The sequence below is a fragment of the Mobula hypostoma genome, chromosome 7 (genome assembly GCF_963921235.1).
Source record: "Mobula hypostoma chromosome 7, sMobHyp1.1, whole genome shotgun sequence".
Classification (NCBI taxonomy): Eukaryota; Metazoa; Chordata; class Chondrichthyes; order Myliobatiformes; family Myliobatidae; genus Mobula; species Mobula hypostoma.
Window position 1 is genome coordinate 10380056 of NC_086103.1, and position 25563 is coordinate 10405618.

A 25563-nucleotide genomic window follows, 5' to 3' on the forward strand; every position below is an offset into this window, starting at 1 on the left:
AGACCTTAGGCACAGTAAAAAAAAGTTCTCAAAGTCCCGAGTCGATCGACACCCGAGTCCCCGATAGAGCATAGAACATATAAAAGTCCAGCACAGTACAGGCCCGTCGGCCCACAATGTTGTGCCGACCCTCAAACCCTGCCTCCCATATAAGGCCCCATCTTAAATTCCTCCATATACCTGTCTAGTAGTCTCTTAAACTTCATTAGTGTATCTGCCTCCACCACTGACTCAGGCAGTGCTTTCCACGCACAAGCCACTCTCTGAGTAAAAAACCTTCCTCTAATATCCCCCATGAACTTCCCACTCCTTACCTTAAAGTCATGCCCTCTTGTATTGAGCAGTGGTGCCCTGGGGAAGAGGCGCTGGCTATCCACTCTAACTATTCCTCGTATTATCTTGTACACCTCTGTCAAGTGTCCTCTCCTCCTCCTTCACTCCAAAGAGTAAAACCCTAGCTCCCTTAATCTCTGATCGTAATGCATACTCTCTAAACCAGGCAGCATTGTGGTAAATCTCCTCTGTACCCTTCCCAATGCTTCCACATCCTTCCTATAGTGAGGCGACCAGAACTGGACACAGTACTCCAAGTGTGGCCTAACCAGAGTTCTATAGAGCTGCATCATTGCATCGTGACTCTTAAACTCTATCCCTCGACTTATGAAAGCTAACACCCCATAAGCTTTCTTAACTACCCTATCCACCTGTGAGGCAACTTTCAAGGATCTGTGGACATGTACCCCCAGATCCCTCTGCTCCTCCACACTACCATGTATCCTGCCATTTACTTTGTACTCTGCCTTGGAGTTTGTCCTTCCAAAGTGTACCACCTCACACTTCTCGGGGTTGAACTCCAGCTGCCACCTCTCAGCCCACTTCTGCATCCTATCAATGTCTCTCTGCAATCTTTGACAATCCTCTACACCATCAACAACACCACTAACCTTTGTGTCGTCTTCAAACTTGACAACCCACCCTTCTACCTCCACATCCAGGTCGTTATTAAAAATCACGAGAAGTAGAGGTCCCAGACCCGATCCTTGTGGGACACCACTAGTCACAATCCTCCAATCTGAATGTACTCCCTCCAGCACGACCCTCTACTTTCTGCAGGCAAGCCAATTGTGAATCCACCTGGCCAAACTTCCTTCGATCACATGCCTTCTGACTTTGTGAATAAGCCTACAATGTGGAACCTTGTTTCCGGGATATTCTCCACAAAACCGTAATGGGAATTGTAACCGTACTGGATTGGCACCAAAATGACTAAAGCCTGTGTCAATAGATTCGCCTACAAGAGTTTTAGTGTTGTTTAGATTTCACCTGTAGTTTGCCGGATGATAAACAAGCTAGTTTCAGCAGCTTTCAATATTTGGTAAAGTAGTCGCGCGTCAGACCAAACTCTGCATCTGTTGACATGATTTTGGTGACTAAGTACCTTGGACCCGCGGACTGCTGAAGGATCTCAAATGCAGATGATCCACTCTGAGCTGAAAGTGAAACAATTCCCTGAGCGTTGTCACTTTGATCCAGTATATTTGATCCACAGCCGCCTTGCTGCAAATCGGGGGCATTCCAGCATGATGAGCTTAAACATAGATCTGGTGGTTCTTGTAGGTTCCTCATGGTCAAAATATCCCATGGCATAAATACTGCTCTTTATGGAGTTAATGCTGAGGTACGTGTGCACTGGCATGTTTTGGATAAGATTGTCCAGAACGAAATACCAAACAGGGGGATTCTGACCCGGTTCAGAATCGGTTGAAGTTACTGCGAAGATAGATTCGCTAGCAGTGTCATTTTCAATCCGATCTATGTTGAATGGCGGTTTCAACAAAGGGTGCAGCGTTATTGTTTATTTCAGCAACTGCAATACGATAGTTTCATTTGTTGACCGTGAAAGTGATCCAAGATTCCAGGCTGAAACTGGGAGTTTATAGCCAGACACCGTTTCACGGTCCAACGTTTCACTTGTAATTAATTTATAATGTTTGGATGATGTTTGCAGCATAAATGGGACATTCTTTGTTATCTCACAGCGCACCTGACTTTTCTGTACAGAATCACGATCAATAACATCAATCAAAGGACTTAACATCCCGGCGGAGAACTTTACGGGACTTCGTTGGTGGCTGACATCACTTATGAATTTGTGTGCGTTGTCTTTCTCGTCAATGACCTGGATCAGCGCTTTCGAGTGTCCTGTAATCGTAGGTGACCCGTGATCAACAGCTTGAATATCGAGTGAATAGCTGTTTCTTTCTTCCAAATCTAACGGCCTTTCGACGAGAATCTCCGCGGTATCTGGGACCAAATTGAATACACCATGAACTCTTTGTGAAGTTAGTCCAGGAGATCTGCTAGCATGGTTCGGGAGGGTTTAAACTAATTTGTGAGGGGGATGGGACCCAGAGCGATAGAGCAGTGAAGGAAGTGCATGGAGTAAAGCCAGATCTAACATACAGAGAGGCTTTGAGGAAAGGGAAGCAGAATAAACGGTGTAAAGACAGTAAGGGAGAAGGGCTGAAATGTGTGTACCCCAATGCAAGAAGCAACAGAAATAAAGGAGATGAACAGAGAGCTTAGATACATACATGGAATTATGATGTAGTGGCCATTACAGAGACTTGGCTGGCACCAAGGCAGGAATGGATTCTCAATATTCCTGGATTTCAGTGCTTTAAAAGGGATAGAGAGGGTGGAAAAAGGGGAGGAGGGGTGGCATTACTGGTCAGGGATACTATTACAGCTACAGAAAGGGTGGGTAATGTAGCAGGATCCTCTTTTGAGTCGATATGGGTGGAAGTCAGGAACAGGAATGGAGCAGTTACTCTACAGGGGGTATTCTATAGGCCCCCTGGTAGCAGAAGAGATACAGAGGAACAGATTGGGAGGCAGATTTTGGAAAAGTGCAAAAATAACAGGGCTGTTATCATGGGTGACTTTAACTTCCCTAATATTGATTGACACCTGATTAGTTCAAAGGGTTTAGATGGGGCAGAATTTGTTAAGTGTGTCCTGGATGGATTCCTGTCACAGTATATGGACAGGCCGACCAGGGGGAATGCCATACTAGATCTAGTACTAGGTAATGAACCGGGTCAGATCACAGATCTCTCAGTGGGTGAGCATCTGAGGGGCAGTGACCACCACTCCCTGGCCTTTATAATTATCATGGAAAAGGATAGCATCAAAGAGCACAGGATTTTTTTAATTGGGGAAGGGCAAATTATGAGGCTATAAGGCTGGAACTTGCGGGTGTGAATTGGGATGATGTTTTTGCAGGGAAATGTACTATGGACATGTGGTCGATGTTTAGAGATCTCTTGCGGGATGTAAGGGATAAATTTGTCCCAGTGAGGAAGATAAAGAACAGTAGGGTGAAGGAACCATGGGTGACAAGTGAGGTGGAAAATCTAGTCAGGTGGAAGAAGGCAGCATACAGGAGGTTTAGGAAGCAAGGATCAGATGGGTCTATTGAGGAATATAGGGAAGCAAGAAAGGAGCTTAAGAAGGGGCTGAGAAGAGCAAGAAGGGGGCATGAGAATGCCTTGGCGTGTAGGGTAAAGGAAAACCCCAAGGCATTCTTCAGTTATGTGAAGAAAAAAACATGACAGGAGTAAAGGTAGGACCGATTAGAGATAAAGCTGGGAAGATGTGCCTGGAGGCTGTGGAAGTGAGCGAGGTCCTCAATGAATACTTCTCTTCGGTATTCACCAATGAGAGGGAACTTGATGATGGTGAGGACAATATGAGTGAGGCTGATGTTCTGGAGCACGTTGATATTAAGGGAGAGGAGGTGTTGGAGTTGTTAAATACATTAGGACAGATATGTCCCCAGGGCCTGATGGAATATTCCCCAGGCTGCTCCACAAGGCGAGAGCAGAGATTTCTGAGCCTCTGGCTAGGATCTTTATGTCCTCGTTGTCCACGGGATTGGTACCGGAGGATTGGAGGGAGGCGAATGTTGTTCCCTTGTTCAAAAAAGGTAGTAGGGGTAGTCCGGGTAATTATAGACCAGTGAGTCTTACGTCTGTGGTGGGAGAACTGTTGGAAAAGATTCTTAGAGATAGGATCTATAGCTATTTAGAGAATCATGGTCTGATCAGGGACAGTCAGCATGGCTTTGTGAAGGGCAGATCGTGTCTACCAAGCCTGATAGAGTTCTTTGAGGTGGTGACCAGGCATATAGATGAGGGTAGTGCAGTGGATGTGACCTATATGGATTTTAGTAAGGAATTTGACAAGGTTCCACAAGGTAGGCTTATTTAGAAAGTTAGAAGGCATGGGATCCAGGGAAGTTTGGCCAGGTGGATTCAGAATTGGCTAGCCTGCAGAAGGCAGAGGGTGGTGGTGGAGGGAGTACATTCAGATTGGAGGATTGTGACTAGTGTTGTCCCACAAGGATCTGTTCTGGGACCTCTACTTTTCGTGATTTTTATTAACGACCTGGATGTGGGGGTAGAAGGGTGGGCTGGCAAGTTTGCAGACGACACAAAGGTTGGCGGTGTTGTAGATAGCGTAGAGGATTGTCAAAGATTGCAGAGAGACATTGATAGGATGCAGAAGTGGGCTGAGAGGTGGCAGCTGGACTTCAACCCCAAGAAGTGTGAGGTGGTACACTTTGGAAGGACAAACTCCAAAGCAGAGTACAAAGTAAATGGCAGGATACTTGGTAGTGTGGAGGAGCAGAGGGATCTGGGGGTACATGTCCACAGATCCCTGAAAGTTGCCTCACAGGTGGATAGGGTAGTTAAGAAAGCTTATGGGGTGTTAGCTTTCATACGTCGAGGGATAAAGTTTAAGAGTCGCCATGTAATGATGCAGCTCTATAAAACTCTGGTTAGGCCACACTTGGAGTACTGTGTCCAGTTCTGTGCACCTCACTATAGGAAGGATGTGGAAGCATTGGAAAGGGTACAGAGGAGATTTACCAGGATGCTGCCTGATTTAGAGAGTATGCATTATGATCAGAGATTAAGTGAGCTAGGGCTTTACTCTTTGGAGAGAAGGAGAATGAGAGGAGACATGATAGAGGTGTACAAGATAATAAGCGGAATAGTTAGAGTGGATAGCCAGCGCCGCTTCCGCAGGGCACCACTGCTCAATACAAGAGGACATGGCTTTAATGTAAGGGGTGGGAAGTTCAAAGGGAATATTAGAGGAAGGTATTTTACTCAGAGAGTGGTTGGTGCGTGGAATGCACTGCCTGAGTCAGTGGTGGAGGCAGATACACTGGTGAAGTTTAAGAGATTTCTAGACAGATATATGGAGGAATCTAAGGTGGGGGCTTATATGGGAGGCAGGGTTTGAGGGTCGGCACAACATTGTGGGCTGAAGGGCCTGTACTGTGCTGTACTATTCTATGTTCTATGTTCTATAAGATTATTTTATGTTCCTATACAGCCTGTCGTCAAAATCATTTGCATTAACTTTCATGACTAAGGTACTTATGGTGCATTTTCATTCACGCTGCTCTTGTAAACAGCAGGCTGGAATACAGGTAGATTATTATTTAAGCCTAGTGCAGTAACGAGAATCTGAGCTGTAAGGGATCTCTAACGATTCCCACCATCTCAGTCGTAAGAATTAGCTGAAAGAATGACTGCAGCTCTTGGTCCAAAGATTTCACTAACAACAGCTCGGCAATTATAATTCCCTCCTCAGTTCTCTGAGCTTTCAGACTAAAGTATCCACTCGAATTGATTGCGTAGTTCTTTGCTATATCAGGGTTTTCCACGCCCTCGAGACGAAAATATATCCCAGCTGTAATGGCTTCAGACATTTGCAAGGCAACTTTTTGTCGCGCAATGTAGGGGAATTGTCATTTACATCAAGAGTATCCATTTCCCTGCGATTCACTTCTTACGGATTTTCCAGCATTATTTCGAAAGTAATGTACACGTAACTCCCTGCCCACGAATATATCCCCTGTCGACTCCTTTGCGAATAGACAAAACTCCATTCTTCAAACTAACCTTTATGTATCGTCCTCCGTCAACACACCTGAGCCGAAATTTTAGAACTGATACTTCAATCCCAACGTCTCAGCCATAATCCCAGCAAATGCACCTTGCTCTATTTCCTCAGAAATATAATAACGAATCTGCCAGAAAATTAGATCCGCTGCAAACAGGGGAATCACGCCAGCATTCGCAATGAAGGCACTCCTCAGTAAGTACGCGATTGTTCCACATTCAATTATCTTTCAGAACTTGACCTCTGTAAGATTAAGCGGCAAACACCTCCACCCATATGCTATAATAGGTATATATATATATGTTGTTGCAGAACCGAAACAGACATGCGGTTTATTTTTCTCGTCTGACCTCAACAATTCCACTATTCGTCTATCCGTCGATTCTGGCATTTTACTCTGGATGTGGGCAAGGGTAAGGAACCATCTTTGCACTTCAACATCTCATTGGTGGACAGCGATGCAATCAGCGCCTTCAACAAATACAAACTATTCTTAAAATTGCACTGTTATTCGAAATAAGTCTTCAAACATAAAACGCAATTATTGATAAAATTAACGATTTAATTTTGTTTACAGCGTCTAGCATCGAAGGTCGTACTATCCATATTTAGATGGGATTTTTCCCTCAAATGTCTGAACTTTGAGCTAAATTTTAAATCTCCTTTCGCGTTTCGGCCAAATAACAGATGCCCGTGTTTTCAACCCGTGCCCAGAACAGTTTAGACAGGTCTATCTATTCACTCAGATGGCAGATGTACATGAATTGGCGTCGTCAGTTACCAGTCAGATTATATTTGGGAGCAATAAGATTCCATTCTTACAGTGTTGAAGCCTGAGAAACGCAGACTGGTATGGAGTGCACAACAGAATTCTGTTAAAAATTTTGAAGAGGTTTTCCCGTCTTTGACAGTTACAGTGTATTATCTCTCTTACCAATAGTTTTACAAGCAATAGCACATTTTTTTTTTTTTAGTATTCGAAGCAGATGTTAGAATCATAGAGCACTACAGCACAGAAATGGTACCTTCGACACATCGAGCCGTGCAGAACTCTAATCTGCCGAATCCTATCTACCTGCACAGGGAATAATCACCTATACACCTCCCATCTATGTACTTATCCAAATTTCTCTCTTGAACCCTCTTAAACCACTTCCACTGGCAGCTCATTCCACACTCGCACTAATCTTTGAGTGAAGAAGATCCCCCTTACGTTTTCCTCAGACATTTCACCTTTCGCCTTTAACCCATGAATTCCAGTTCAAGTCACACTCAACTTCAATGGATATTCTTGAGATTTGCTTATTATTTTTTTGATATAGGAGTATAAGAGCATAGCACTATTAATACCACCGTCAATTGAAACCATCTCGAATTTTCCACAAGATATTTTCCAGTGAGAGTTTTTGAGAAACAGAACGTCGGGTCCGGAACAGGAATCACATGCTGCTAACCGATAAAGTAAAGTTTCGCAGACCCAGATATAAAGTGTATTTAAAGGGTAAAGAGTTTACGGTTCTCCCCTTCGTTAAATTCGCCCATCAACTTCCAACTTGATATAGCGACATTCCAAACTGTTCGCACGCTTTATTTGATGGATTGCCGGTAGTAAAAGGATGCTGATGGTTAAATAAATATCTGGGTTAGACAGAAAAAAATGAGAATTTGTATCTCTGTGCATCATTTTAAAGGGATTAAGGAAAAGGCGATAACCCATTGCAAACAGTAGGATCCTACAAAACAATACATATTGAAGAGATCGCACACAAAATGCTGGAGGAATACAGCAGGCCAGGCAACATTTATGGAAATAAAAACAGAGTCGACATTTCGGGCTGAAATGCTTCAGCAGAACTAGAGAAAAGGAGAACTAATCTTAACCTCGCCACCAATGCCGCAGTCAAGGGAGGGGCTGCAGCAGCCTGGCACACCGACCTCTACCCCGCTGAGCCCCAGCACCAACTTTCAGACACCTCCCCCTACCTGGTATTTCTTAGTAGGGTAGTGAGGTGCTTTCTGGCCTGTTGAGTACCTCCAGCATTTTATTTGTGCTGCTCGGATTTCCAGCATCTACAGATTTCCTCTTGTTTGTGATATTGAAGAAGGTGCTTGTTTTCGTTCTTTGGTGAAGAGACAGACATAGTCCGAACTACAGTAGAGTGTTCCGCTGATATTCTCTGGTTCGTCAGGTGGGTTATGAGAAACCAAATCAAGGAATTACATCCACTCTCGTCTCCTCTATTCTACGGTTCTTGGACACAGAGTGCACTTTTAAATCCCTAAGTTAATTTCGCCGTACCAAGTATTTGCTTAATTATTACTATTCTTCTCTTTCTTTGAAACTCTGGATTTTGTTTTGTTATTTGTTGCGAATCGAGAAAAAGCTACAATTCTCCTAGAATAGGTATTGGAGTGAGCCAAACTGCGTACAAATCTACTTCATCTCCGAACAGCATAACTATTTCAGCATGCTAAGTATGGTCAATATTTTCCAAGTGATAATAGACCGAGAAATTCAAATTTGATGCAGATAGCTTCAGGCGTCTCTTACTTCATTAGATGTACATATTCAACAACGTACGTTAGTTATTTTCTGCATCTTAAATAATTTCCTGCTTCAAAAAGAAATACACTGTTGAGGGAACCCCCATGGTCCAATGACGGGCGGGTATGCATTTGTGCTCGAACTTTATTCCGCCTGACTCCAGCATATATTTTAAAGTGTAACGGCAACCAATAAGATGGTGTGTGTAAGTAATTAGACGCACTAATGGAGTATCATTTGCTTCGAGCATCTCCGTTTTTTTTTTGACGGTTCCTTTATTTCGGTTTGCAACGAAAGGAAAACATTAGGCATTTCTCTGCGTAACTTTTCTCTCCAAAATATTTTCTTAACAAATGTAAATCTTTTTTAATGTTGTCTGCTGTATAAAATGACAGTTTGCAATGAACGCCATTCGGAAAATCAGAGCTAGTTTTATCCATCTCTTCAACAACACAACAAAGGTTTTTTTTAATGGACTCCCTTAAATGAGATTAATCTATTTCCTCAGATACATGCAATTCCAAAAACAGGAAATTTATATCCTTCAGCTTTAAATATGCGCGTTTAAATTCGCCACGTCAAATCCCAAAAATTGCCGAAGTTCTAACAGCCTTCAACGATTTCTTTGGCGTAACAACCAGTTAAACTGTAGACGACAAGTGTTTTGATTCTCACGTGAAAGTTCAGGAAAGTTTTCTATGGTAATTTATCGAGGTACCAACTGGAGAGGATGCAATATTCGGTCTCCTATTAGAAAATGAATTAGGACAGGTTACGGAAGTGTGTGTAGGGGAACACGTTGGTTCCAGTGATCATAACACCATTAGTTTCAACTTGATCATGGATAAAGATAGATCTGGTCCTGGGGTTGAGGTTCTAAACTGGAAAAGGCCATATTTGAAGAAATGAGAAACGATCTAAAAAGCATGGATTGGGACAGGTTGTTCTCTGGCAAGGATGTGATTGGTAAGTGGGAGGCCTTCAATGGATAATTTTTGAGAATGCAGAGTTTCTATGTTCCTGTCAGGATTGAAGGCAAAGTGAATAAGAATGAGGAACCTTGGTTCTCAAGAGATATTGGAATTCTGATAAAGACGAAGAGAGAGATGTATGACATGTATAAGAAACAGGGAACAAATAAGGGTCTTGAGGAATATAAAAGGTGCAAAAAAAACTTAAGAAAGAAATCTGGAGAGCTAAAAGAAGACAGGAGATTGCTTTGGCAGTCAAGTTGAAGGATAATCCAAAGAGCTTCTACAGTTATATTAGGAGAAAAAGCATAGCAATGGATAAATTTCGTCCTCATGAAGATCAGAGTGGTCGGCTATGTATGGAACCAAAAGAAATGGGGGCGATCTTAAAGCAACATACATCAAAGTTGCTGGTGAACGCAGCAGGCCATGCAGCATCTGTAGGAAGAGGTGCAGTCGACGTTTCAGGCCGAGACCCTTCGTCAGGACTAACTGAAGGAAGAGTGAGTAAGGGATTTGAAAGTTGGAGGGGGAGGGGGAGATCCAAAATGATAGCAGAAGACAGGAGGCGGAGGGATAGAGCCGAGAGCTGGACAGGTGATAGGCAAAAGGGGATACGAGAGGATCATGTGACAGGAGTTCCGGGAAGAAAAACAAAGGGGGGGGGTGACCCAGAGGATGGGCAAGAGGTATATTCAGAGGGACAGAGGGAGAAAAAGGAGAGTGAGAGAAAGAATGTGTGCATAAAAATGAGTAACAGATGGGGTACGAGGGGGAGGTTGGGCCTTAGCGGAAGTTAGAGAAGTCGCTGTTCATGCCATCAGGTTGGAGGCTACCCAGACGGAATATAAGGTGTTTTTCCTCCAACCTGAGTGTGGCTTCATCTTTACAGTAGAGGAGGCCGTGGATAGACACGTCAGAATGGGAATGGGATGTGGAATTAAAATGTGTGGCCACCGGGAGATCCTGCTTTCTCTAGCGGACAGAGCGTAGATGTTCAGCAAAGCTGTCTCCCAGTCTGCGTCGGGTCTCGCCAATATATACAAGGCCACATCGGGAGCACCGGACGCAGTATATCACCCCTGTCGACTCACAGGTGAAGTGATGTCTCACCTGGAAGGACTGTTTGGGGCCCTGAATGGTGGTAAGGGAGGAAGTATAAGGGCATGTGTAGCACTTGTTCCGCTTACACGGATAAGTGCTAGGAGGGAGATCAGTGGGGAGGGATGGGGGGGGACGAATGGACAAGGGAGTTGTGTAGGGAGCGATCCCTGCGGAATGCAGAGTGAGGGGGGGAGGGAAAGATGTGCTTAGCGGTGGGATCCCGTTGGAGGTGGTGGAAGTTACGGAGAATAATATGTTGGACCCGGAGGCTGGTGGGGTGGTAGGTGAGGACCAGGGGAACCCTATTCCTAGTGGGGTGGTGGGAGGATGGAGTGAGAGCAGATGTACGTGAAATGGGGGAGATGCGTTTAAGAGCAGAGTTGATAGTGGAGGAAGGGAAGCCCCTTTCTTTAAAAAAGGAAGACATCTCCCTCGTACTAGAATGAAAAGCCTCATCCTGAGAGCAGATGCGGCGGAGACGGAGGAATTGCGAGAAGGGAGAATTGAGAGAATTGCGTTTTTGCAAGAGACAGGGTGAGAAGAGGAATAGTCCAGATAGCTGTGAGAGTCAGTAGGCTTATAGTAGACATCAGTGGATAAGCTGTCTCCAGAGACAGAGACAGAAAGATCTAGAAAGGGGAGGGAGGTGTCGGAAATGAACCAGGTAAACTTGAGGGCAGGGTGAAAGTTGGAGGCAAAGTTAATAAAGTCAACGAGTTCTGCATGCGTGCAGGAAGCAGCGCCAATGCAGTCGTCAATGTAGCGAAGGAAAAGTGGGGGACAGATACCAGAATAGGTACGGAACATAGATTGTTCCACAAACCCAACAAAAAGGCAGGCATAGCTAGGACCCATACGGGTGCCCATAGCTACACCTTTAGTTTGGAGGAAGTGGGAGGAGCCAAAGGAGAAATTATTAAGAGTAAGGACTAATTCCGCTAGACGGAGCAGAGTGGTGGTAGAGGGGAACTGATTAGGTCTGGAATCCAAAAAGAAGCGTAGAGCTTTGAGACCTTCCTGATGGGGGATGGAAGTATATAAGGACTGGACATCCATGGTGAAAATAAAGTGGTGGGGGCCAGGGAACTTAAAATCATCGAAAAGTTTAAGAGCGTGAGAAGTGTCACGAACATAGGTCGGAAGGGATTGAACAAGGGGTGATAAAACAGTGTCGAGGTATGCAGAAATGAGTTCGGTGGGGCAGGAGCAAGCTGAGACAATAGGTCGGCCAGGACAGGCAAGTTTGTGGATCTTGGGTAGGAGGTAGAAACGGGAAGTGCGGGGTGTGGGAACTATAAGGTTGGTAGCAGTGGATGGGAGATCCCCTGAGCGGATAAAGTCGGTGATGGTGTGGGAGACGATGGCCTGGTGCTCCTTAGTGGGGTCACGATGGAGGCGTAAATAAGAGGAGGTATCCGCGAGTTGTCGCTGTGCCTCGGCAAGGTAGAGGTCAGTACGCCAGACTACAACAGCACCCCCCATATCGGCGGGTTTAATAATAAGGTTAGGGTTAGTGCGGAGGGAGTGGAGAGCAGAGCGTTCCGAAGGAGTGAGGTTGGAATGGGGACAAGGTGCGGTGAAGTCGAGACGGTTGATGTCCCGTCGGCAGTTAGCAATAAAGAGATCCAGAGCAGGGAGAAGACCAGAGCGGGGTGTCCATTAAGAAGAGGAGGGTTGAAGACGGAAGAAGGGGTCATCGCTGGGGGTGGAAGAGTCCTTGCCGAAGAAGTAGGCTCGGAGACGGAGACGACGGAAGAGAAGTTCCGCATCGTGGCGAACACGGAACTCGCTGAGGTGTGGGCGAAGGGGGACAAACGTGAGGCCCTTACTGAGAACAGAGCGTTCTGCCTCCGACAGTTGAAGGTCGGAGGGGATGGTAAAGACCCGGCACGGATGAGAGCTGGGATCAGAGGGGGGGAGGGGGGAAGCTGGTGGTGTCAATGGAGAGGGGAGGGTTGGGGTGAGAGGAAGATGGAGCCTCTGAGGGCCCAGGAGTTGACGGTGGGATTTGAGGAAGACGGGGCTGCGGAGTGGTGGTGGCGGAAGGGGAGACGGGAGTCACAATAGCAGCACATAAAGACCCGGCCTGGAGTTCAAGGCTGGAGTCGCAGTTGGTGGTTGCGCAATCACTTCGAATGTGTCCATGGTCGTTGCTGGAGTCCGGGTTTTGAATATGCCCTGAGGTGTTGCAGCCGCCGAGATCAATGGCAGGGGCCGCAATCTGATGTTCATGCCTGCTAGCGTCGGGGCCGGCAGGCTCTGGAGTCCGTAGATGTAGGATGTTGCGATCTTTGCCTAACATGACAAAGTCAAAAAAACGGCGACTGCAGGTGTGAATCCGACGGAGGATGAAATAACGGGTAGGACCATTACAGACGGCGAAGAAAGTGTCCCGAAAGTGTGGAAGGGTCTGGGATAGGGACACCAAGTACCTCCTCGTGGCGGAGAACGTCGCCTTCAGAGCTTGACGGGAGAGACGGCGAGAGGCAGAGTCAATGAAATGTGAGTACCTGGAATCCTCAGAAGGTCCAAATTGAGAGGCTTGGAAACGAATCCTAAAGCCAACTGGAGTAAGTTGGCGACGGAGGCACGTTCCAAGAAAGGATATACGGCTGTGATAGCGAGTCTGAGTCAAAGTGTGGTCGAAAAGTTGAAGAGCCGAAGAAATTACAGATGGAGAGCAGTGAGAGATGGTTTCACCGAACTCCCGTCGAAGAGAGGATCTAAACTTCTTCGGTGTAGGCATCACCGGAAGAGGCTTCCCAGTAGTGAATTTAAACGCAAACAACAGGATTCTGTAGATGCTGGAAATTCAAGCAACATACATCAAAGTTGCTGGTGAACGCAGCATGCCATGCAGCATCTGTAGGAAGAGGTGCAGTCGACGTTTCAGGCCGAGACCCTTGGTCAGGACTAACTGAAGGAAGACTGGGAGACCGCTTTGCTGAACATCTACGCTCTGTCCGCCAGAGAAAGCAGGATCTCCCAGTGGCCACACATTTTAATTCCACATCCCATTCCCATTCTGACATGTCTATCCACGGCCTCCTCTACTGTAAAGATGAAGCCACACTCAGGTTGGAGGAACAACACCTTATATTCCGTCTGGGTAGCCTCCAACCTGATGGCATGAACATCGACTTCTCTAACTTCCGCTAAGGCCCCACCTCCCCCTCGTACCCCATCTGTTACTCATTTTTATGCACACATTCTTTCTCTCACTCTCTTTTTTCTCCCTCTGTCCCTCTGAATATACCTCTTGCCCATCCTCTGGGTCACCCCCCCCCCTTGTCTTTCTTCCCGGACCTCCTGTCCCATGATCCTCTCGTATCCCCTTTTGCCTATCACCTGTCCAGCTCTCGGCTCTATCCCTCCGCCTCCTGTCTTCTCCTATCATTTTGGATCTCCCCCTCCCCCTCCAACTTTCAAATCCCTTACTCACTCTTCCTTCAGTTTGTCCTGACGAAGGGTCTCGGCCTGAAACGTCGACTGCACCTCTTCCTACAGATGCTGCCTGGCCTGCTGCGTTCACCAGCAACTTTGATGTATGTTGCTTGAATTTGCAGCATCTGCAGAATTCCTGTTGTTGGCGATCTTAAATGTTTTTTTGCGTCTGTATTTACTAAGGAAACTGCATGGAGTCTATGAAAATAAGGCAAACAAGTGGTGAGGTCATGGAACCTATACAAATTGAAGAGGAGGTGGTGCTTGCTATCTTGAGGCAAATCAAAGTACATAAATCCCCAGGACCTGACATGGGTATTCCCTCGGACCTTCAAGGAGACTAATGTTGAAATTTCAGGGGCCCTGGCAGATATATTTAAAATGTCGGTATCTACGGGTGCGGTGCCGGAGGATTGGGAGATAGCTAATGTTGTTCCACTGTTTAAAAAAGGCTCTAAGAATAATCCAAGAAATTATAGGCCGGTAAATTTGACGTCGGTAGTAGGTAAATTATTAGAAGGAGTACTACGAGATAGGATCTACATGCATTTGGATAGACCGGGTCTTATTAGAGAGAGTCAACATGACTTTGTGCGTAGTAGGTCATGTTTAACCAATCTGTTAGAGTTTTTCGAGGATGTTCCCAGGAAATTGGATGAAGGGAAGGCAGTGGATTTTCTGTACATGGACTTCAGTAAGGCCTTTGACAAGGTCCCGCATGGGAGGTTAGTTAGGCAGAATCGGTTGCTAGGTATACATGTAGAGGTAGTAAATTGGATTAGACATTCGCTCAATGGAAGAAGTCAGAGAGTGGTAGTGGAGGATTGCTTCTCTGAGTGGAGGCCTGTGACTAGTGGTGTGCCACATGGATCAGTGCTGGGTCCATTGTAATTTGTCATCTATATCATTGATCTGCATGATAATCTGGTAAATTGGATCAGTAAATTTGCTGATGATACAGAGGTTGGAGGTGTAGTGGACAGCGGGGAAAGTTTTCAAAGCTTGCAGAGGGATTTGAAGCAGCTGGAAAAATGGCAGATGGAATTTAATAGAGACAAGTGTGAGGTATTGCACTTTGGAAGGACAAACCAAGGTAGAACATACAAGGTAAATGGTAGGGCACTGAGGAGAGCAGTGGAACAGAGGGATCGGGGAAGACAGATACAAATTTCCTACAAGTGGCGTCACAGGTAGATAAGGTCGTAAAGAGAGCTTTTGGTACATTGGCCTCTATAAATCAAATTTGGACAAGTACATAGATGAATAGTGTATGGAGGGATATGGTCCAGGTGCGGGTCAGTGGGACTAAGCAGAAAAATGGTCCGGCACAGCCAAGAAGGGCCAAAGCACCTGTTTCTGTGCTGTAATGTTGTATGGTGAGCGACGAAAATCTAATTATATATTGAGCATTCAAAAATGAGCGTAGTGATACCAACGTAAATGTTTAAATTATTTGAAAATGTTTAAGCAGAAATTGCGCATTATTCAGATATCAAAGCGAAAAACACACTGCTTTGAAAATGTAGAATGTGAATTTATTTAATAGTTGCGCCCAAGTCTAAAGCAGATAAAAAATTGAGATGTTCCCCGCCCTCTGAATGAACCATACTTGATCATTTTTTGTTATTTTCCTAAGCAAAATCCCCTCTGCTAAGAAACAAGATCAGCATGCATAAATTCAAACTCACAAACGTCCTGGTTCATTTTGACCAAGCTCCAATTCAATTTGTGTCCATATCAAGTTTGTTAAGTATAAACATTCTGCATTATTTCTGTATGCTAGATAATAAATTTCAATGTCTTAAATTACCTTGGTTTTGCATTCCAAGTTAACACATTTTAGCATTATGGTTTTATAATTATTCAAAAAATAGATGTGGAACTTTGGGGAATGTTTTCACACAATTGTAACTGGTAATGGAAACGAGCTGCCAGAGGGGGAGGTGGAGGCAGGATATTAATACCGTTCAGGAGTCATTGAACGTGTCCTGAATGAGTATGGTATAGAGAAATATGAAGTTAAAACACGCAGGTGGAAATAGTATCTATAAGCATTAAGGCCTGTATTCAGGGGGTAGACCGAAGGACATCGTTCTCTAATGTACACCTATAAATCATAGAAATATATAGTGAACAATAAAAGCGAAAATAATGACAGGCAAGAATGGCCAGCTTTGCTTCAGATGGCTAGAAAGAAACAACAAAATTAATTCAAAATTAAATTTTGAAACATTCCCAACTGGAAGATGAAGTGTTACTCCTCAATCTTGCTGTCTTGCCTTTGCCTCGTTGAAACAATGGGGGAAGCCAGATTCGAAAGGGCAAAGTGTTAATGAGACATCGAATTAACGTGGTTAACTACCGGATGCATGTTAGAAAGCCTGTGCGCTGCAATCAATCACTGAATCTGCTTTTGTTTCTCCAATGTAGAACCACCACATTGCGATGACCAATTTCTTGTAATAGTGATAAAACTCTAAGATCAGCTCTTTGGCTGAACACGTCAATGCCGACCAACATGTCTATCAGCGCTCCTCTTATTTGTCTCGGTTTGATTTTATACACTGTCATAATGTCAATGCTCTGTCTCCTATCTTACTGATTAATAAAAGTTCAGCCTATGCAGCCGCTCCTTCTAACGTAAGCCCACCAGGGCTGGGAGCACCTTGCGAAAAATTTCTTTACCATTTCCAGCTATTGCTATCTTTCCGCACACCATATTATAAGTGTAGTTTCACCAACGAACCGCACAGTTGCAACATAAAGCTGCGGATCAGTAATCTAAATAGTGGTTTATGAAAGTAAATAGACTAAATTATTTCTTCCCCACACTGTGCACCGCTGTCTTTACCTTCAGGCAGCGATATACCTGCGCCTTTAGGTTTCTGTTCTATGATGCTCTTCAGATTTGCAGGAATTACTGTGTACACACTACCAGGTTTAATGGAACAAATTAAAACATGTCGCACTTGTCTAACTTATATTTGATCTACTTTTCTTTGACCACTTGCACAGTTTTCTAGAAGACGTTGAATTTAGCTTAGATAATATTCTTCACTGTCTAGTACATTGCCTTTTCTGATATTCTCCACAAGGATACTAACCGTGCGAACAATTCTTTTATGCAAACAGTAATTATAAATAACAAATAAGAATGAATTCAGCACTGATAACCTTTGACACACCACTGATCACAGACCACCAATATAAATTACAACCCTTCACTAGCACCTCCGAATTATTCTACTTCGTCATTTTTTATCCAGCTGACTAACTCGTCTTGGATACCATGTGACGTACCCTTTCAGTCTAAACAACTATAAACAACCACGTCAAAGGGCTTGTTAAACTTTATGCAGTTAATATCTACTACCCTGATTTCATCGTCTTCCTCGGCGCCTGTTCAAAAAGCTCAGACCAGATTGTGCGACAGGACATCCCAAGCACAAATTCAAGCTATTCCCTTAAATTCTTCCCAATGCAAATGCTAGCAGATCTTGGCCCTCAGGAACCCCCCTAATAAATTTCCTACAGAGATTGTCACGGGCCTACAGATCCCTGGGTTGCTCTTGAACGTCTTTAAATATAGGTGCATCATAAAACACATGTCTATACCTCAGACTTGACAAAAATAAACTGTGGATACATCTCCGCCAGGCCTTTGCAATGTACTCTCCAGTTACTCAAAATATCGTAGGAAACGCTGGATCAAGCCACGGGGATTTATCCAAATTAATATGCTTCAGAAGTAGAATAGAAGTGCTCTATGCAAATCACTTCTCCCTGCGAAACAGATCGTTGGATGGGGGCAAGGGAGGGAGGGGAGGAAGGGCCTGCTTTGCGCACTTCGACCGGATTAAAGATACGGAGTTGTTGTGGGATGCGGAAGTACATAGGAGAGCTACTTTAAAGGAATATAAAAAAAGTGTGAGGAATGAAGTCTTGTTGACTATTGCGTAAATTCCATTCACTTTGAAATCTGTTTGAGTCGGAATTAATAAATAGCGACACTGTTCTTGTTCTTTCTTGCAGGAGAAGGGATGAGTTCAGATTAGAAATAGGTAACTATCGCGACTACTTTGCATATCCTACATCCCTGCTGTTAGCATTACGACATACAGAAACCAAACAAAAATAACTACCGGGATCACGAAAACTATTACGTTGTTACCCTTGGACTGTCCATATCAGTGATATCCCCTTATTACATCCATTCGTCAATCAAATGCACTGTAATTGCAAAACTAAATTCTTTCCAAACTAAAGAAAATCTGCAGATGCTGGAAATCCAAGCAACATACACAATATGCTGGAGGAACTCAGTGGGCCAGGCTGAATTTTGTGTATGTTACTAAATTCTTTATTCATTTTACTTGCTCTGACAGGCAGCACGGATGTGAAACTAAGAAAACAGCTACTTTTTCAAAGATGCAGACTGACAGGCTAAGGGTCTGCAGTATATTTTTGGTCTCTCAAATGAAAACATCTGCACATTTGCCTCCGGATTTATTCTGTGAATTGCTAGTACCGCAAACAGAACACAGTTCAATGTGTCAATGCATTTTTAATCTCAATTTTCAAAATATCAAAACATCAACTACACATACGAATCCAAGCGTTATTTTCCTTTTCAAGCTACCCACTGAATAGCAACACATTTAAAAATGCCATTCAGTGACAGTTGGTAAGATTCTCCAGAGGTAACAGATGCCACGCTCAGACGGGTGGACTCCGATTGATGTAAATTTTATCTTTGACCATCATAACAACTATACTCTTTGTCAACAGAACATTACAAAAACTGTTGCTGGAAAGGACTATGTTCTGAAATACTTTACCCCAGTATCCCACATCTCAGGATGTAAAGAAAAATAAGCACACATGAAATAAGCATACGTTAATATTTTAGATCCCCGTAATTTAGGATTGGGCCTGAGAAATGGCAGGGCCGCACGGCTTCAAGAAAAGGAAGTCGCTTTTCGCTGATTCTGGAGACAGGCAGACCGAGTACTGAGGCAGTCCTGGCATGCGGACTACCTGGTCCGTACCAGGATAGCGTAATGTTTCCTCCATCGCAGATCTTCGATTAAACGTGTCCTGCATATCTCCACGTTTGTAACAATAACTGGGGGAAGTATACTCTTGGGAGTTATTTCTGTCCTGTTTACACTTGATTCCGATGAGCACGATGATAATCAGAAGAAAGACAATGGATGTGCAACTGAAAATAACCAATAAATAAAGATTTAGATCGGATAAATATTCTGAATTTCTCACTAAATTACTGCTTTTAGTGGGAGTTTCGGTGCTGTTCTGCGAAATAGTGATGCGAAGGGTAACTGTGCTAGATAGGCTTGGCTGCCCATTGTCTTTCACCAAGATTACCAAAGTTTGTGTGTTGAGATCCTCCTCCAAGATTTTGCGTGCTGTTCTGATTTCACCAGACGTTTGACCTATAATAAACAAACTGGGATCAGTAGCTTTCACCATTTGGTAAAATAACCGTCCGTTCTGACCAGAATCTGCATCAGTGGCCATTATCTTGGTGACCAAGTACCCCTGACCCGCTGACCGGGGCAGAGTTTCCACAGCTGATGACTCACCATGCTCTGAAGGTGAAACAATCACTGGCGCGTTGTCATTTTGATCCAGGATGATGACATTCACAGTAGCGCTGCTGCTCAGCGGCGGCACTCCAGCGTCACGGGCCTGAACATGGATCTGAAAACTTCTGAGTTCCTCATAGTCAAAAGAGCGCAGAGCGTAAATGGTGCCGTTCATAGAGTTAACGCTCAAGTACGTGGACACTGGCAAGTTTTGAATGTAACTGTGCAGAATGGAATAATAAACATAGGATTTCTGCTCCAGATCAGGATCTGACGCCGTCACTGCGAAGATAGAGGCTCCAGGAGAGTTATTTTCAGTCACATAAAAGTTGTAGGGCAGTTCAGTAAAGCGTGGGGCATTATCATTTATATCTGTAACTACGATATGGATGGTTATATTTGTTGACAGTGAAGGTGACCCCAAATCCCAGGCTGCAATAAGTATTTTATAATCAGACAGTGTTTCACGGTCCAACGTTCCACTTGTAATTAATTTATAATGATTGGACGATCTCTGTAGCATAAAAGGGACGTCCTGTGGTATTTCGCAGCGCACTTGACCGTTCTCTCCAGAATCACGATCGATAACATCAATCAAGGTGATTAAATTTCCGGGGGTAGCATTTTCCGGGATTTGGTTTGTGGCTGACCTCACTTTTATCTCGGGTGCGTTGTCATTTACATCAGTTACCTTGATCAGCACTTTCGAGTGTCCCGTAATCGCAGGTGACCCGTGATCAACAGCCTGAATATCGAGTGAATAGCTGTTTGATTTTTCAAAATCTAGCGGCCCTTTGACTCGAATCTCGCCAGTTTTGGGGTCCAAGGAAAACAAATCACGTACTTTTCGCGAAGTAATAACATCGCTGAAAGAATATGTTAGCTCTGCATTCAACCCTTCGTCCAAATCATTTGCTTTAACTTTTAACACAATGGTATCTTGTGGTGCGTCTTCACGAATAGTGCCCCTGTAAACATCATGCTCGAATACAGGAGGATTATCATTAATGTCAAATACAGTAATGAGAATCTGAGCTGTTCCGGTTCTCGGGGGATTCCCACCATCCTCAGCAGTAAGCACCAGTTGAAAGGATGATTGTAGCTCTCGATCCAAAGGTTTCTCTAACAGCAACTCAGCGATTATAAAACCCTCCTCGGCTCTCCGTGTTTTCAGACTGAAGTAGTCACTCGAACTGATTGTGTAATTCGCGACAGTATTCATTCCAGTATCAGCATCTTCCGCGCTCTTGAGTCGAAAACGTATCCCTGGTGTCATGGCTTCAGACATTTGTAAGGCAATATGTGTGTCCCGAAATGTAGGAGAATTGTCATTTACGTCAAGAATCTCCACTTCGCCGCGATATATCTCTAATGGATTTTCCAGTATTATTTCCAAAGGTATAGTACACATATCTGCTTGCCCACAAATATGTTCCCTGTCGATTCTTTCGCAAACAGATAAAAGCCCATTGTCCAAACTAACCTTCATGTACCGTTCTCCGTCATTAGAGCTGAGAAGAAATTTACGAGCTGACAAAAGCGGTACATTCAATCCCAAATCTTGAGCAATATTCCCAACAATTGTCCCTTCGACCATTTCCTCGGGAATAGAATAACGAAATTGTCCTGGAATTTGATCCGCAGCACACACGATAAAACTGTGTGCAATTACAGTGAAGCTTAATATGGATTTGGACGCCATTGTTCCGCATTCAATTAATTTACTCAGGGCTCTGCCCAACTAATCCCGAACAAGTCCTTTCTGCAAGACAGAAACGTATGCAGATGAAGACCGAATCTAAACAGACAGAATATTTTTACGCCTCAGCTTAACACCATAATGTAAACGCACGTAATGCTTGTCTCTTTCGTTGCCTCTGTCCTTTTATTCTGGGCGTAGGAGGGGCAATGGATCCAACTGTGAAATTCACTTTCTCATTGGTAGACAGCGACACAACCAGTTCTTTTCGTCAATTACAACTGATGTTCTTAAAGCTGTACTGTTCTCCTATATTTAATGGTGCACACCATAAAATGAATTTCTTGATAAAGAAGCTCAATTCATTTTATTTTCAACGTTTATCATCGTAAAATATAACAACAACCATTACATGGCATTTTGGCCATAATTTTAGCACGACCTAGAAGTTCAGTCAGTATGCAACAGAGAGTAGATTGGTTCCATGAGCATTTTTATGATCCAATTAGATTTATTGTTTGGTTTCCCATGTATCCGACCCTGACAGTTAGATTTGTGCATTTGTTCTATGATATGATCCGCTCGAAGAAACGTTGCGGGTGAGCTTTTACAGTTGAAGTGTCATTGTATTGGGGCAGCTTCAACCCATGGTTAAAAGTGAAAGAAAATTAAATTGTGTATTACATTTTAATGTCAAGCTTTACTAGCTCGGAATTGCCATTGATTTGGATCATGAGGGTGTCAGGATAAGATACAGACGCTGTCTTGTTTGTGCTAGCTTAAAATAGCTAGCAATAGATGATGCCAGTAATGACTAACCTTTGTCCGAGGCTGTTTGACTGATAGAGGAACTGAACGTTGACGTGTGGTTCTAGTATTGTATACCGCGTGGTAACACTTGTGTATTGGCTGATCCCTAACGAGTGTTTCTTGCAATAGGTGACTAACTATGTTTAGCTGTTCGTTATTGTCCAAATGTTTCTATATAAAATTCAGATGTAGCCTGATATTGTGGGAATCGTAAGACAACGGTTCCCCGTAATTACGCATTAGGGGATTAACTGTATAGCGAGGTCTGTGTCTGTGATAACCTGGTGAAATTCTCTTACATTAAAATACGGTAAAACAGGCTAGATTCTTCGATCGTAATTTGACGACGAAGATAGGATCCTTATGATACGAGATTGCGAACGAATCTATCCATGAGACTTACTTAAAAGCTAGAGGTCAAAATTCGACTAGGGTGAGTCCATCCTAGGGAATCGCTCGAGGAACATGGATCGATACTGGTCGCGGGTGCCGGCGCTGTGACATACCGGCCGGTGACCCATGAGTTCGAGTAAAGGAACAAGAGTGGGTTTAGAAGAAGGGAGCCTGAGAGCATCGGGAGAGTAAATTTAGACTAAATTTAAGGAGACCTTGGCAAATGATAGGTGCTTTGTCAACCAGTGGAGAGAAGGGATTGTATATATTACCTGTAAAGAATATTAGATCTTGCATAGTTGTTAAAAATGGTTTCAACAGTAGCTAGAGGAGGAAATTGGATAATAATAACGAAACGTTTCAACGACCTGAGGAGAGCTGAGGAGAACCATCTCTTCAATCGCGGCCCTCTGATCCTCTGGCAAAGGTGCCAATGAATAAGAGTACACGAAAGGTGGTCAAAAATTTGAAGACCAAACAACTCTTAAATGACCCGCTGGTTCCCGGGGTCCCCCGATGACAAGATTTGGATGGATACGGGAGATAGCAAATACTCTGAAACCTTTTTCTCGTGATCTCTATGGGTGGAGTTATGTGGATTGGCTCTATAGTGGCTTCTTTGTTCTGAAACGTTTCAGCATTTGCGAAATGAAACAAAATCAGGGTGCAGAGATCCTAATTGGAATTTAAAATACTGTGTATAATGTGGTGCTTTAATGAATGGGAAGAGGTGGCAAATCGGGACCAGCCTCTGAACGTTAAACCAAATTACGCAGAATGCCGAGGTGCTCGCATCAGGACCCTCGGCTCCGACCGTCTCCAACCCAGACTATATCCTCCAATAGCATTACATCCTCCTTATCTGGAGCTTCCAGATGATATGGAAATAATAGAAATGGCTGTAACGATGTCCTGGCATTGTGACCGCCAACAGCAGCAGCAACAACAGCAACAGCCGAGGAGGGGCCGACGATTAGCTGAGACTCTCTTCCGGGCTCCTCGCTAACAGTAGGGAATGTCCTGATACAAAAACGCTGTATTCGGTCTGAGGTACACAACATGATTTGAGAAGTAAAATGGTAGCTTTCCAGGGATCTAGTGCAGGGATACCCCAGCAGGAAAAAAAAAACAGTTGCAAAGCAAACGTTTATAAATTGTCCCTGATCAGAGGTAGCACATTATTTTAAATTGCCCAATCTGAAGTGGCATTACCAAAAGACAGCAAAGGTATTAAGAATGCAGAGGTGACCAGAGTTCCTATGATAGAACCCCTGCCCGAGTCAGTTAAAAACAAGCAGGGAAAAATTCGATTGATGAAATACTTGTTATAGCAGAGAACGTACCTCTTACTTAGCTTGGACGCCACGTAGTCTAAGCACTAAATGGGTAATTCATTGTACCTCCGAAGAATTATATCTTGAAACCCCCGAGAATAGATTACCCGAACTCCGCACAGTGGGGGGAAAGCCTGGGGAGATTGATTGTGGCAGCAAATAGAAGATGACATTAAAGCCGGAGAATTATTGAATGATTTGATAGGAACTTGTAAACACTACATTGTGCTGTGGCCTTCAGCAATCCAGATCCCGATGACGATTAGGGTAACCAAGCATATTAACATGAAGGTAAGGGGGGTCTAATATTCTTATCGGGTATGGATATTTTGGCCCTGAGAGAATAGAGGCTGAGATTCAGTTCAAAAGGAAACAGAAGGAGCTCTTCTTGAGGGGCCAACATTCACTGCCCCATGCCTCACTGGAAGTGAAAACTCCTTTTACGCTTATTGATTTGGGAACATAGGCAGCCCCCCAGATACTAGTCATGTTGGATTAATGAAGTCAGTAGTTCCCCATCAGGTGACTCTTAACAAAGTGCTCGACAACCGTCCATCAAACAATATCGCCTAACTCCAGAAGCCATCGGGGTATTAACTTGCCAAAGAGACGTCATTGCGACAACCTCCTTGTCGAACTTCCAACTGTGACCGCCGACAGGGAAATATTTGGGGTATATATTACACGAAGGAACCCGCCGATTGGAGCCGCAGCGTGTGACTCTCATTGCTCAGTCTTCCAGACCTTCTGCCAAGAGACGGATGATGCCTTTCCTGGCAATGACGAATTACTGTCGATATTGAGTACCTGAATACCGCATCTATGATGCTGTCCTACGAGCCGCAGTAACGTAGGATGCATCTGATACAATACAATGGACTGAGGATTGTCCTAGTACAGCGAGGCGTTCCAGCTGTATGTGAATGAAAATGAGCGTTTCGCAAGCGCAGTATTAACCCACGGTGGCTTACGATGACCACTGCCGCATTTTTCCACCCTATTACATCTAGTGGTTAGAGTAATGTCAGAATGTTTAAGGACGGTGGTAACGACAGCGTCAGTAGTCGAGAAGGCTGCACCGTTAATACTGTAGCATGCTTGTATGCTACTGACCCCTCTGCGGCAATGTTGCTCCTCAACTCAGCTGCTACGCAACATTTCAATACCGCCCACCGCACGGGATACTTAAACGGTCGAATTCGGCTTTTAAAAGAGCACCTGCATTCAGCCCGACCACCCTGGTTCCTACGACTGAGTCATCAAATCTGCATGTGTGTGTTAAAGCCTGTCCGCTAGCCTATCCGCTGTACCTCTTGATAACCCAGAATTAATGCGTTATATAGAGGGCTCTTCTTGCAGGCCGAGCCATCACATCCTATTAGAAAGCTATGCAATATTGACAGTCTTTGAAACTTTAGAGGTACAAACCATCCCCCAAGGAACTTCTGCTCAGGCAGCGGAGTTATTTGCTCTGACACGAGGGACACACAGTAAACATCTATACGGACTCCAGGTAGGCTTTGGCGTGGGACATGATTTTCGATCACTTTGGAAACTTCGGGGGTTCATTACTTCTGCAGGTAAACCCACTCAGCATACGTATCTCATAAAAATGTTACAAACAATGCAGCTGCCCAAACAAACTGCTGTCATTAAGTACGAAGCTCACACTAATGGC

At 44.2% G+C, this 25563-nt stretch overlaps 1 protein-coding gene across 1 annotated transcript in view; it reads right to left on the minus strand.

The window, feature by feature from the left end:
- The window catches only part of LOC134349877 (protocadherin Fat 3-like), a 146019-nt gene that overhangs the window by 83315 nt on the left and 37141 nt on the right, over positions 1-25563 (minus strand). The window contains exon 4 of the mRNA XM_063054842.1: positions 18976-21390. Within this exon, the coding sequence (XP_062910912.1) occupies positions 18976-21390 (2415 nt within the window). The remainder of the gene's footprint in view (positions 1-18975; positions 21391-25563) is intronic.